This window comes from Pleurodeles waltl, chromosome 7 (genome assembly GCF_031143425.1).
Source record: "Pleurodeles waltl isolate 20211129_DDA chromosome 7, aPleWal1.hap1.20221129, whole genome shotgun sequence".
In the NCBI taxonomy this organism is placed as follows: Eukaryota; Metazoa; Chordata; class Amphibia; order Caudata; family Salamandridae; genus Pleurodeles; species Pleurodeles waltl.
The window spans coordinates 1,374,676,586-1,374,691,631 of NC_090446.1; the positions used below are offsets into that span (position 1 = coordinate 1,374,676,586).

At 45.5% G+C, this 15,046-nt stretch overlaps 1 protein-coding gene across 1 annotated transcript in view; it reads right to left on the minus strand.

Annotated features, from left to right (window-relative positions):
* GYS1 (glycogen synthase 1) overlaps nucleotides 1–15,046 on the minus strand; it is a 125,456-nt gene that overhangs the window by 54,654 nt on the left and 55,756 nt on the right. The window contains exons 3-5 of the mRNA XM_069200857.1: nucleotides 10,249–10,440; nucleotides 9,315–9,500; nucleotides 8,308–8,452 (exon numbers count right to left, since the gene is read on the minus strand). Coding sequence (XP_069056958.1) covers nucleotides 8,308–8,452; nucleotides 9,315–9,500; nucleotides 10,249–10,440 — 523 coding nt within the window. The remainder of the gene's footprint in view (nucleotides 1–8,307; nucleotides 8,453–9,314; nucleotides 9,501–10,248; nucleotides 10,441–15,046) is intronic.

Genomic DNA, 15,046 nt, shown 5'->3' on the forward strand with positions numbered 1-15,046 from the left:
GGGGTCAGAGAAATAGAATCTATCCCGGCAGCAAGAGTGAGGGACAGAGCACAACAGAAACAGATGATAGGGTAAGAATGAAGGGAGATGGGTCTGAGAATCAGGAAATGGGTGTCATAACAGAGAATTCAAGAGAAAGATACTTAGGAACAACATTACTTAAAGTTTAGTTACTTGGAAGTCAAACCGCCATAGTCAAAGCCAGCGCCTCCATCACACAAATGATCAAGGCAAATTGTTTTTAGGTTAATAGTTTGGGCTTAGGATTCAGATGTGACAGAAATGAATAAAAGGAGGCCGATATGATGTTTGGGTGATCTAGTTGTGTTTTGGCTGGAGTTTTTCCTGCATTCAGGAAGGGTTGCAAAGTATTGCCAGGCTTGGGGTGAGGAGGGGTAGAAGGTGACAGCATGCAACAGGTTGATTAGGTCGAAAAGGCGCTATAAAGCAGAAGTGAGATACGTGGCAGGGGAGTCAGCAGAGAACACCTGTACAGCATTTAGTGGGTCCTTAAAAATAAGCAGAGCGATAGTTTGGCTGCTGCTCACCCATCAAAGAGGTAAGAGTGGGGCAGGGCATTAGATGTGAAGCAAACTCACAAAGGCAGTGGGTTCCAGGAAGAAGGCTACTGGCCTTTTCAATGTTCTAATAACAAACTTGACAATATAACAGGGTCTAGCATCACGCATCAGCAGTGTGATGTACACACCATTCCAAATGTATGCATATTTAACGCACAACTCCCATTCAAGCATATTTGGAATTACATTTCACTGATCATAGTTTAATTGTGTTACTAGAGGCATCTCCTGACTCATGTATATGCAGTTCTAATGTACATCATGCATCCACGTGTTTTACATTTGCAATCCTTTAGACAACTGGTCTCTCCCAGTTTTGGGGTACGTTTCTTTTTCCGAGGACCTGGCCCAGTCTCAATAGGTTCTATTCAGCAAAGCCTTCATCTTTTATACTAATTAGCAAACAAATTGTTTGATTCAAGTCAATTAGGTGACCCACGACTATTTGTAGTGTGTTAGTTATACCCTTCGAGAAAGGATGAAAAATGCTGCATGCCCACGGCGTGCTGGAAGTCCCCATCCTCAGTTTGACATCTAAAGCATGTAGCGTCGGGTCTGAGTTGTATCCACCACAATTGTTGTGGAGCTACGTAGATTCAATGTGAACATTTTAATTGTATCAGGCAGTAGATATTGCCGCTTCCCTGGGTGCCATCAACGCAACTGTCCACATTTCGCCTTCTAAGAGGCCCAGCTCCATCTCTCATGCCAGTCTTGTGTTATCTAAAGTATCTGGGGTGTTTATGAAGCGATATATTCAAAGCAGATATTGCCTTGTTGAAAGTACCTGTGACATGTTAAGTTTGGCTTCAAGGGACCTCTTGAATGTTTGCAAGGTATGATGTCATAGCACATCTCAGGTGTAAGTAGCAGAGGAATAGGGAGTTCACAAGGCCTAACTCTTCGTGTAGCTCCCCGAAGGATCTCATTGTGCTGGATACAGCGATATTGCTCAAGGTAGAAATGCCACGGCTGTCCCATTCCTTTGAGTCGTTTAGGGCGGTGACTGGGGGGGAAACTGATTTGGTGCGCAGAGTGGGATTTCCCCAGTGATTTTGTTATCCCAGTGTATTTGTGTGAGCAAGGCCCTACAGGAGTCAAATACTACTTTGGTAGAGGAGGATTCTTTGGGGGGGGTCTGCCTCTTTAAATATATTGTAAGGGGGAAGATGTAGCCTAAAGTCCAAATCTCTCTTCTATTGGAGGGGGGGGCGTATATCCAATCATTTATTACTTGCAGGTGTGCAGCTCTATAATACGATACGGGGCCAGGCATACAGTGTCCACCATCATAAGTGAACTAACACTTTGCCATGACTACTCTGTGGCATCCACCCAGCAAAATGAAGGATCTCAACTAGGAGCTAAGTGTTTTGACGAGATTTCAAGGGGGTTGAAATACAGTTTTGGAGCGTGCACAGAATTTTTGGGAGGAGTATCACTTTGATAGTAGAATTCTCGCAAGTACAAAACCTGGAACCCTGGACCAGTAGTGTGTGTCTTTCCATATGAAATCTATTGTGGGCTGTTTGTTTTCTAATCTGGTTACTTCATTTTTGGCTTCCTGAATACTCAGCTAGTTAAAGCATTGTGTGCTTGTTTGTACACTGTCTTGACAGACCAGTTCATATCATTAATTATAAGAACAACACTGAATATCATGGCTTTGGTACAGTTTACTCCTAATCCAGCGCATTCTCTGAATTCGTTCAATGCTTGGATTATCCCTGGCCCTAGCGAACAGGTTTGCTCAGATACATTAAAGGGTCACCATAGTATAGAGATACTTTATTTTCCAATAGTTTCAGAACATGTAAACCCTGTGATTTGGTCATCTTGCCTCTATTGTGGCACCAGAGGTTTGATGGGCAGGCCGAAGAGCAGAGGCAGTGGGAAGGTTTCAGACTGCTTATGTGTGACATTTATGTGTTTTTGGTGTGCTCAAGTGTGATGCTAGCATTGGTTTGCTTGGGAGCTGGGAACTGCAGCCCGGAAGACATAGTGCTGCTTCAGAAACACATTTACATTTACTGCCGATAATAAGGAATGTGATCACATTAACCTAGCCCGGTTGTACATCGCTATGTGATTGGACTTGAGGCATTTACCACAGCCACGCAAACGAACACTGGCCTGATATGGTTAAGAGCGAATTCACCAGTGGGAGGAGTGCAGATACAGGTCGCAGAAAGTGAAGTGCTATTGGCTACAAAGCTGGGCTGCTACACAGTGTTAGTCACACAACACACTGTCACCTGACACCTATCTGATGACCTTACGCAATACAAGTCACACACCAGTCACCTGAAAGCTATCAGATGACCATACACAATAGAACAAATACAAAAATAAGGATTCCGATTAAATGACATTTATCATCGTCAGATAAAGAAATGTGAAATATGCATACTTCTCAATTTATTAAAATTAACTTTTGGAAAAAAAAAAGACATTTAGATCTACAAACATTAAATGCACTGTTCTGAAGTTTGTTTTATTTCCAGGTGGTTTCACCAGTAATGGCCCACTTCTGCCGCTGCAAGAAGTTGAAACTCTGGACTAGGGCCTTTGCTTCACCATCATGCCATGACAAGCCAGGACGGCGATGAGCTGATGCGTGCAAAGCAGTCAGAAGTAACCCGTGTGTCATTGGTATGTGCAAGAACTTTAGCCAGTAGTGGCTTTTGGAGCCAAGAACTTGTTACACTGTGCTTTTTGTTTTACTCTTTTTTTATGGGCGAGCGCATAGCGCTCCGTCCCATTCTGTAATCTCTCTTTGGGCTTCTAACCACGCCCATGTCAAGTCAGTCACTTTCATTGGTTCGTGGGCTTGCATTTTAAAATCTGCTTGCTTTCATTTGTGAAAGGTATGCATACGTCATGCCTTTTCCTGTGTTTAGCCCACCTACACCTCACAGGTTAACTACTAAAAACATACGAGGCTCGATGTTTTCAGCATGGTGCCTGGACTACTTTATCTGTTTATTTTCCACACAGCGCGATCCCGCTGCATTTTTTTTTCTTCACAACGCTAATAACTAACTCGAGCAAATGCAAGACCCGTTGCATTGAAAATGCTTGTTACATGGTCTGTTGCTTAAAAATTCATAACTTGCTGAAAGTGCATTAAGTTCATCTTATCCTATGTTATGTAAAATGATAATAAACTGTACGGCCAACAAATAGTTGCGTGGGTGCGTCAGGGATTTCAACACCACAAAACACATTTCAAAAACAACCCTGGCATAGCTGCATTATCACCCCATTCCTGATTTGCTATACTATGTTTGTGTGCTTATAGCAAAACCATATCTACAATTACATGGTTTGTGTTTGAGGGATTGAACAAAGAAAAGTGAACACGTGCCTCTTTCGGTTACGTCTTTTATAAACGACCTTTCTTTATTTCTACAAACTGTTCCTTAGGCGGGCTCGAGGTTTCCTTCCCAGTCCCCAAAAACAATTTGAGGGGTGACTTTCTCGGTTTACAATGGTGCTTACAGTACTAGAGTCCACTCACAGGCATCAAGATACCCTATCCACAACCACCCATAATGACTAGCTTATACTGGTCCACCTCACACGCTGCCTTTCAGGTGCCGGTCTGCCTCTGTCAGGACAGCGCCAGCCCGCGTCACAAATACACGTAGGCCTCCTCTGCAGCCGTGGTTCCACTAACTGTGGAACGTTGGAGAGGCTTGAGCAGGTCATGTTTCGAGGTCACAGCTGTTATGGCCACACTACGTGGAGTCTAACACGGACTACTTTGCTGAGCAGTGAGGAGGGAAAAAACTGTCTGGTTTGTGGTGTGCTCATACATGCTCTACTCGCTTTATGCATCACAGATTTCGCAACTACCAATACCATGGTGGCAGGCATGGCTAAAATGCCAAGGGTCGGATTGGGATGAAAATTAGGCCCGGGCACCAGTGGCGGCCCGTTCTTTAGGGCGGAGGGGCCACACCCCCCCCCCCCACCTTTTGCTCCTCATGAAGAGTGTCTGTCAGGCTGAACAAAGGTCAGCCTGACAGGCACTCTTCATGTTCAGCTCAGGCAGCCAGGAGCAGACATGCGCGATTTGTTCACACTCCTGGCTGCCTGAGCTGAACTTTGCTGGGCTGAGGAAGTAACAGCTCCTATGGGCGTGACCTCCTTGGCTCAGTAAAGGTGCCTCGAGGCCCTCCCCTGGGTGACGAGGAAAGCGTCACTAATTGACACTCTCCCTGGGCGCTTCAGGTTTAAGCCCTGAAGCGCCCAGGGCGAGTGTCAATCAGTGACACCTCGTCACAGAGTGGGGTGGGGTCAGCAGTCTCACTGACCCCAACCCTCTCTGTGAGGAGGCTGGGACTGCTGCCTTCCTTCATTGGCTGACCTAAGGTCAAGCCAATGAGGGAAGGCAGCAGTCCCAACCCTCCTGGGACCTGGAGGCTGAAGTTAAGTGTGTGTGATGTTTTAAATTGAATGTTTGGTGTACGCGTGCATGTTTGAGTGTTATGAGTGGTGTTAATGGATGTGCATGCGTGTGTGTGTGTGTGTGTGTGAAAGAATGAGTGTGTGTGATGTTTTAAAATTAATGTTTGGTGCGTGCATGGTTGAAGTGTGTGTGTGCGTGCATGTTTGAAGTGTGTGTGTTTGTGTGTGCGCATGTTTGAAGTGTGTGTGTGTGCATGTTTGAAGTGTGTGTGTGTGTGCGTGTATGTTTGAAGTGTGTGTGTGTGCATGTTTGAAGTGTGTGTGTGTGTGCGTGTATGTTTGAAGTGTGTGTGTGTGCATGTTTGAAGTGTGTGTTTCCCGCCCGCCCCTCTTCCTCCTAAAGCTGCCGGCCCCAACTGCCGGGCACCATAAAAAAGTGGCCCACAATTTTGGATTATTCTTTTTCGCATAACACTGCTTCCATGTTTTAAGTAGTATCAAAATAAGGAAAGGGGGAGGGTTCTCCAAAAGAGGCATGTCGGAAAAAATGAATTATCTCAGTCTAGCTGCCGAGATCTATGGAATAGATATTGATACTTAACTTTTTTTTTCTTAACTCCAGTGAGATTACAAAAAAATGCAAACATCGCCAGCACTCCTTGTGCATGGATTAGTTCACACAAGTGAACTATAGGCTATAGCTGAATATTATTGAGGTCACTTCTATTCACCCCCGACCCCTGTTTCTTATCAATCTACATACATTGGCAGAGCCAAGTTCGCTTTTTATAGCAATGGCCGGCCCAGGAGTGCTCGCGTTGATGACTCCTGCCCTGTTTGTTGGTGAAAAGAAGGTAACAGAAGCCCTGTGCCTCCTGATACAGGCCTCCAGGAAGGCCACTTTGGCCCACACTGAGCCTCTGTTGGCATCTGAATAACAGATCGATCGCAATTCCGTCACCACTCTGCCCTAAAAAGCAGCCCACAGCTGCATCTCACACATCGGCCATTGCCCGAGTGCCTGACTTACCAACCCGACCCTGAAGATGCCCATGAGTATATGGATATATATAATAATGTCACAAGGACAATCCTATAGACCCACGGGTACCATGGTCAGTATTAGCTATATCAACAGAGTCCATCGTGGGTGTCTTTCTAACACGTGGGTCAACCTCCTGTAAAAAAGCGTTACTTTATCACGGGATGCGTGGTACTTGGTAGGGCTGCAACGGTGGGCATCACTACCTCGTTTCTCATCTTCTGAGCACAGGGGTGGTGCTTGATCATTTCCAAACGTACCAAATTAGATTAACTGCAATTTGCATTTGCGGTATTTGGAAGGGGCATGTTCTGGCCGTCCCTTCCAAATACCAAATTGGTATTGTATGTATTACTGCTATGCGTTTGAATTCCAGTCGCAAAACAGTAATAGTTTACCACCCGTTTAAAAGTGGTGGTAACCTATTCGCAAAAGGGAGAGAGGGGACCCATGAGAACCCTTCCCCTTTGAGAATGTTAAACAAAAACATCCCACTGGACACTGCCTACTCTTAAAAAAAGTTTTCTTTTTTTCTTTTTAAACTGATCCTGTTTTCCTTTTACAAAAATGGTCTGCATTTAAAAAAAATAAAAAGATAACTCCATTAAAAAGCAATCGCAGTCATGGAGGTCAGCTGAACCCAGTCGGCCACCGCCCCCATGATGGCTGTGATTCCTGATGGGTCACAAATTACAACCTACCTTAATTAGATTCATGAGGCAGGTCAATTTGCGACCTGCTAGGAATCGTTATTTAGGAATAAAAGTACTTTAGGAATGCCAATTTCCTAATTGCCACTTCTCCGCACACCTGAGACACCTGCATTGGCTCCCAGTCAGCAAAAGGATCACCTTCCGTCTTCTCACCCACGCACACAAAGCCCTCCACAACAAGGGACCGGAATACCTCAACAGACGCCTCAGCTTCTACGTCCCCACCCGCCCCCTCCGCTCCGCTGGCCTCGCACTTGCTGCCGTCCCTCGCACCCGCCGCTCCATGGCGGGTGGGAGATCTTTCTCCTTCCTGGCGGCCAAGACCTGGAACTCCCTCCCCACCAGCCTCAGGACCACCCAGGACCACTCCGCTTTCCGGAGACTCCTAAAGACTTGGCTGTTCGAGCAGCGATAACCCCCCCTTTCCCCCCTAGCGCCTTGAGACCCGCACGGGTGAGTAGCGCGCTTTATAAATGTTAATGATTTGATTTGATTTGATTGCGATTCGAAGATAATCGCAATTAAGAAATCAGTATTCTTAGTGTTTGCACACCTGGCCCCTTGTTTCCATGAGAGGTAAAATTTTGCCATTTTTCCGTGGATCAGTACCTCTAAGGGGGCACAATGATGCAAGTCATTGCCTGTAGATAGATTGCAGCTTTTGAGTTTAGATACGGTGTAAGCCCAAGCAAATAATCAAAATGGGAGAAAGGTCTATATGCCAGGGAGAAAAATCTATATTCACGTTTGTTAGAGTGTTAGTATCTCTGCACATTAGTCAGTCCCACTGTATTTGAAAAGATTGCTACAGGAAAGAGGTTGGAGGGACCATTAGCGAAGGACCTGCTTTACGTAATTCATCCTCATTTTAAGTAAGTCACCCTCACTGGAACTATTTTTATCCTTCAAACACTCAAAATGCTTTCACTAGGTCACCCCATGAAAACTTCCCTCATCCTCCATAAAATATTACATCTTCATTGCTTTCAGTGAGCACACCTCCCAATATCACTGGATTGTACCCTTCGAGAAGACTCAAAAGGCTGGGAGGCATGCAATTCCTAGAAAATTTTAAAATGTGAAATGAAAGCCCCGGGTTGGTGAACCGACGACATGGAACTAGTTGCCAGCCTGAACAGTAAACCATGTGATATGCTTGCCTGGACTTGGCAGCCTTTTCAAGGTACCACTCTGAAATGTATCTTCAGGTGGCTCCAGTGCTCTGCATTCGGGATAACAGGCAAAATAAAGAACTCTGGGCCTTATTTAAATCTCGTGGAGAGGTTATTCCGTCACAACAGTGATAGATATCCTGCTCGCCAAAATCTAAATACCATAGAAAACAATAGTATTTAGATTTTGGCGGATGGGATATCCGTTACCGTTGCGACGGAGTAACCCGTACAGTGGGATCTACATCAGGCCCTGTGTATCTTCAGGTGAAGGTGAACTCCTTTGCTCGTCTCACTGTGATGGTCAGAGGATAAGATCTTTACTCCAAAAGAAGAGGAAGGGACTGATGATCAAAAAAACATGGCACACTGGTCAGCGCTCTTACCTGGCTTGCGCTTCAGCAGGTACTCTGCTTCTACTGCAGTGATCTGCGACACAGTAGTGAAGACGTGGCTGCATTGCACGGCCGCCCGCTCCATGCAGTAGCGGTGATAGATCTGCCTGTCGCCCGCCTCCTTGTCCACGTTGAACTGGAAAGAAAACGGAGGCTGAGAGTTGAAGAGACAATGAAGGCATGTGCCCGCCTTCCTCACCCCTCATCACCCCAGACACAAGATGAACTAGAGAGTTACATCTCACTTCACCCTCATTTGGCAAATGTCTCTTGCCTTAAAATCCTTTTCATCCTCTCAATAAGCCAAATGTCTTCTGTGGACTTCAACGGTGTCAACTTTCCTCAACGTCCACCAACTATATCACCTACTACAAACATCTGACTTTATGCTCTTTGGCAAATCAACAGTTTGCGCAGTATACTGCATGTCCAGTGCCTCTGAAAACCAGTGGGGCAGGGAAGGACTCTGGCACATCAAATGAGTGCATCTGAAAGAATGACAAGGCTTGGATTGTTTAACTCCAGTATTACTAGAGGACCCAACACGACCCTTCCATGTCCAGGCTTTAGTAAAAAAAAAAGAAAAAAAAAAAAAAAATCAGTGCATCATCGGATTTGTAGTCTGGTCCCCATTTAATAAGATAATGTACACGGAGACAAGGATTTGTAAAAGCAAAACTCTGGACTGGATATTTGTGCCGTGGAGACACTGATCGTGTGGCAATTCAATATAAATAGCATTCTGGGCAACATGAGGCATTATCACTGCACTCTAGACCAATGTTACTGGGAGAGAGGTACGTAAAACAGATAAGGTCAAAAAATGGCTATCTTGTGTGTACAACTTTTGTAGTTTGAGTAAAGTTAAGGTATTCTGGCTCCAGACCTTCTTTCACCCACATTCATTGGACTTGACGGGCCCAATTCTGCCCGCATGCCGACTTGTCTCTTTCGGCTGTATCCTCACACCCCCATCTCGTGAGGTGGTACATACTTACATTCTGTAGGTTGTTGTAGAAGTCAACGCTGCCCGCACACAGGTAGCGCCCAAGCAGGGTGGCGTGAGTAGTGAAGATGGTGGCTACTGGGAGCTTCCGGAACCGGCACAAGCAGAGCCCTACGCCTGCCAGCCACTCGTGGAAGTGTGCCAGGATGAAGGGCTTCTCTTCCGACTGAGCGGCAAACTGTGAGGGAAGAGGTTAGAGGAGTGAGAGACGGGCTGACAGAACAAAGGGTGAGAGTGGGCAACAAAGATCTCCAGAGCTAGAGGGGTTCAAAGAGCGAGAGGAACAGGGTTAAAAACACATGATGACAAAGAAATATCCCAAGGGAGGGCAGCGAAGAAGTGACAAAAACAGGGGCAGGAGAAAAGGACGAGAGGAAGAGGGTGAGAGAAATAAAGTGAGAAAAGAGGGGGAGACAATGAGGCCGAGAGAAAGTAAGGGGTAGGATGAGTTGGTGAGAAAGAAGACTGGGTCGAGGAAAAGAGTCACAGGGAGGGCATTAAGGAGAATCAGTGAACGGAAGATGACAAAAGTGATGTCAGAGACTGAAACAGTGAAAAAGAAAGGGTGATAAGGTAAAGGGTCGTGAAAAGGTGAGTGAAAAAGGTGGAAATAGGGTGAGAATAGAAATCCCCAACAAAACGTGCAAGAGGGCGATAAAGTACAGAAGTAGAGAGGGAGAGATAAGGGGAGTGAGAAGTGAGAAGTGGGAAGACAATGGCAAGTGTGGAAACAAGGCATAAGGGGGAGAGGAAAGAAAATGTGATTGTCATAGGCTGTGCACAGCCGGGTGGTGGCGGGAGGCTGCCAACCCCACTGCGCACGATTATAGGGTCCAAGCTGCCCTTTCATGAACAAGCAAGCTTTGCCACAAGACCCTCGTCACACCAGTGATAACTGAGGCCTATCTGAGGCCAGCAGCTCTTACCTCCCCCAGGAACCAGGCGGTGAGGAAGCCAAAGAGTACAGCGTCATTGGCCTCACGGTCATACCAGGGGATGCCAATGGCACAGCTGTCCCAGAGCTCAGCCTTCCACCGGTCCAGGCTCCAGGCAGTGGCTGCGATGTCCAGCAGGATGACATAGGGACTCCCCTCAATCAACCATCTGCCAAAGTACACCTGAGGGGTAGAGAGGAGAGACATGTAGTTACTGAGGCTGAACTCTCACCTACAATATCTCCCCGCCACACGGTAACTGACAATGTGCTCCTGCAGAGAGAGGGAAAAAACAATAGGCTGCAAGATCTGGGCCGTGACCTGCAGAGACCATCCGCCAGCCAGCAGAGGCCATGACTGGTGAGGAAGAGGCTGGAAAGGAAGGACTATCTTTGAAAGTCCAAAACAGACAGGACCCTCATGCATTCAGGTGCTGGGACTTCAAGGCAGGGATACAGAGATCACAATATAGCTTCTCTGGGGCTTAGGTGCACCTATGCTATATAAATAAATTACATTTACATTAGTCTATCTAAAGTCCTTGATCACAATACATCTGTGATTTTAAATGCACCTACACTACCTTCTATGCAGGGTCAAGACTATGCACCATCTTTGGTTCCGGGCCCTAGATTACAGTTCACCATCTCTAATCTTAAAATGCACCAACACTACTTCCACGGTGAGTACTGGAAGGTGAATGCCCATCTCCAGGTAACACCTGTAACTTTATTACTTCTATTCAGGGTCTTTGGAGACAACAAATAATCTCTGGGCTTTAAATGACAGAATACTTTTATGCAGGAACTCTGAAGTAAATGCAACATCTCGGGGTCTTAATTGCACCTACACTACATTATAATGCACCAATTCTGGGTGTTTAACGCAACTAAATTACTTTCAAACAAGATACTCCAAGGCAATGGACCACCTTGGGCTCTCAAACAACCTCTCTTTTCACACACAGCGATGTAAAACGATACACAATTTCTTGATCTTAAAGCACCTTCACTACTTCCATGCAGGTCCCTTGTAGACAATGCACTCACACTATTTCCACACTGTTGATGAAGACAATAGACCAGGTATGGGTCTTAAATGCAATTACACTACTCCTGTACAGTGTCCTTACAGGCTATACACTTGTGTGGTCCAATATGTACCTCTGTTACTACTGTGCAAGTCCCTAGAAGACAATCCACTACGGCAAAGCAGAAGCCCACTGTTGTAGTAGGCAAAAGGACTGAAACTGTATAAAAGGAGTGAAGCACACGTTACGTGTAGTCCATTAATTTACGAATATGAATACGAATAAGAAGTTGCTGCGAAATTCGTTCATATATTTTAACAGTTCATTTGTAAGTTTTACAAAACATTCAAATGCAACTTCATTTGAGTTTGTATACAACAATTGGCAGGCAACGTGTTTTGTCTATGCGCAATTTTTTAAGACTGCAACAATTTCAATTCGAATATATAACAATTTTAATACATGTTTGTATATAGTAAAAAAAAGTTGAGATAGAAAGACAGAGTGTAGAGTGACTACTAAAAATTGTAAAAAGAATACCTCAGTAAAACTTGTCATCTCATCTCTAGAATTCCACATTGTATGCACAATGCGCATGCCAGCAGGCAGCTGCAACGACCTCCAGATCACCAAACAAACTTATCAGGAGATGATATTGATTTTCTTACGGAGTTCAACTACTTTGGCCAAGGAAAAAGACTTCCTGAATGGGCAGCTGATGACGTAGGACTCTGGAGCCTGGCAGGGGTCAAAATTTTCTCTTAAGCTAGGGAGCTCCCTCTAGGTTGTGATGAGAGAAAGCACAATTTTGGAGGGGCACATAATGATGTGTGAGGATTTATTCTATTAGAATGAAAGGGTGCCTGTCCAAACTAATGGATATGGTCAGACAATTATGTTTGAGTGGAGCTATGGGCCAAGCCAAAGCTCCAGCTGGCTTTAAAGTATGTCAGTCACGAAGTTTAACTCATTCTGTGCCGCGGACGTATTGGTTACGTCATCCCCAGAGCAGGGATGGAACAGGAAGCCTTTCCCCATCCACCTCCCACGCCCCCCTCCACCCCACCCCTCTCTAATGTCGTCAGCGCGCGATCACGCGCCAACATCATTAGAGGGTGCCAGTCACACTGGGAGCCATTTGATTCCAGCACGGGGTTAGGAGAACAGGCGAGTTTCTCCTTCGGTGGGGGGGCTGTACACAAACAGGCATCGGGGAAAGGAAAGGGTCTTCCTTTCCCTCAATGTCTCTTTGAGCATTCCTGCTGCCCAATGGCATCGCGATCGGCAGCAGGAATGTCCACTAGACACCAGGGATTTTATTTACAAATTGTAATTTTGCTTTATATGTGTTGGGGAGCAGCCCCTTAGGCAAGGGTCGTTCCCCTTTGGGGGGCAGAGATTTTACGGCCATTTCTGCCCCCTAATATTTTTAGGCTGATCTGCCCCCAAGGTGGGCAGAAACCACTGAAACGCCAGGGATTTTTGAAATTTGTTTATTTCTGTTGGTGGGAGGGGGGGTGCCCCCTTGGGCAAGGGTCCCTCTCCCACCCCCCCCTCAGGGGGGCATATAACTGTTGGGCATTTCTGCCCCCCTTGGGTGCCGATCTGCCTATTTCTTTTAGGAAGCCACTTAGGCACCAGGGATTGTGTGTGTGTGTTTATTGTATGGGGGGGCAGCCCCTTGGGCAAGGGTCACTCCCCTCTGACGGGGCAAATTATTTATGGCCACTTCTGCCCCCCTTGGGGGCAGATCGGCCTAATATTTTTCTCTGGGGCGGGTAGCCCCTTGGGCAAGGGTCGCTCCCCATGGGAGCACACTACTAAAGGTATTTTCTGCCCCCCTTAGGGCATATAGGCCTATTTATTTTAGTAGGCCCATCTGCCCCTAAGGGGGAAGAGTCTACTTAGGCACCAATTTCTAAATGCTTGATGGTGGAGTGTTTGTCAACTGGCAAAGTATTTGCATTTGTGATTTAAACAGTTTCTTTCTCCTTTTTGTTCTAGTTCAAAGCTTTTGCTTCCTTTGCTGTGGCTCCTTGCTGTTTTGGCAGTGGTTGAACTGCGCTTTGTGTAGTTTCATGTTTTACGTAAGTAAAAACAATTTACTCCAAAGGAGTATTGTTGCCATGCATGAATGACATATTTGTAGGTGGTGTACTAAATGCAGGATTGTGTGTGAAATTGTCTTTAGATTTGTGCACAATGATATTTGTGTTGTCCTATGTCTAATTTGCTTTTCTATTTTTCTTTTTAGTGGGATATCATTGGTGATTGCTGTGTCTGTGCAGAGTAGTTGCTGGTGAGTAGGTTTTTCCGGCAAGTAAGCAGTAGAGTTTTTCAGTACATAACTCTTTGTGATAAAGCCACACTTTCTTTATTACTTATCTTGCACAGTGCTGGTTGTTGGTGGTGCATTTGTCCAGTTACTTTTCGTAGGAAGGATCATGGCTAGCCGCAGTATGACCGCTCAGCAGGTGGTTGGTATGCTTTTTGAGTCATTGTCTGATCATGATTATGAGATGGACTCTGCATCTGAGGCAGAGGAGGAAGTGAGAGATTCAGGCAGTGATGTTTCTGTTGGAGAGGAATCTTCTGATGAGGAAGCCACACTCAGTGCAGATGAAGGGCCTGTTTTAGAGGAGGACACTGATGTGCCAATAGTGCAGCAACCTGGGGCTGAAAGGTTTCCTGTTGGAAGACCTGAACTCTGGGTTGCCCCAAACATGGAACAGCCAGAGTTGCCTGCATTTACTGGTCTCCCGGGGTATAGAGTCAATACGGAAAACTTTTTGCATGTCAATTTCTTTGAGTTGTTTATGGACGATGTATTTTTGGAAGAGATTGTTGAGCAGACTAATTTGTATGTGGAGCAGTATTTGAGGGGCAACACTGCCAGACTTAGGCCACACTCTAGAGCAATGCTTTAGCCTTGCCATAAGAGCACCCGGATTCCCACTATCTTTTTAAGATTAGGCCTGTCCTTGATCATTTTATAGATTGGTTTTCAGAGGTCCATGTTCCAGGCAAAGAAGTAGCTGTGGACGAGTCTTTGGTCCTCTTCAAGGGTCGTTTGGTTTTTAGGCAGTATATTCCTAGCAAGAGGGCACAGTATGGAATAAAATTGTATATGCTGTCTGAAAGTAGTACAGGATATGTGTATAATTTCCGAGTCTACACTGGTAGGGATTCCAGTATTGACCCCCTTGGTTGTCTGCCTACTTTTGGAGTTACTGAGAAAATTGTGTGGGAACTTGGTAGACGACTGTTTAACAAAGGTCACCATTTGTATGTAGATAACTTCTACACTGGAGTGCAGTTGTTCAAGGAATTGTTTAGAGTGGACATTTGATTGTGGCACAATTCGTTGTAACTGGAAAGACTATCCCAGGGAGCTTGTCTGTAACAAACTTGAGAGGGGACAGTGCAGTGCACTGCGGAATGATGAGCTGCTAGCTCTGAAATTTACAGACAGGAGGGATGTCTGCATCCATGATGAAAGTACTTTACCTGTGACTGTTTGGGGCCAGGTTGCTGAAGTGCGCAAACCTGTATGCATTTTAGATTATAATAAGCACATGGGAGGTGTAGATAGAGTTGATCAGAGGTTGGAACCTTATACTGCTGTTCGTAAGTCTTACATTTGATATAAGAAGTTAGCAATTCACCTGTTCCACTTGGCAACTTTTAATGCTTTTATTGTGTTCAAGGATAGGTCTCCAGAGTCAAAGATGACATTTGTGAAATTTCAGGAGTCAGTGA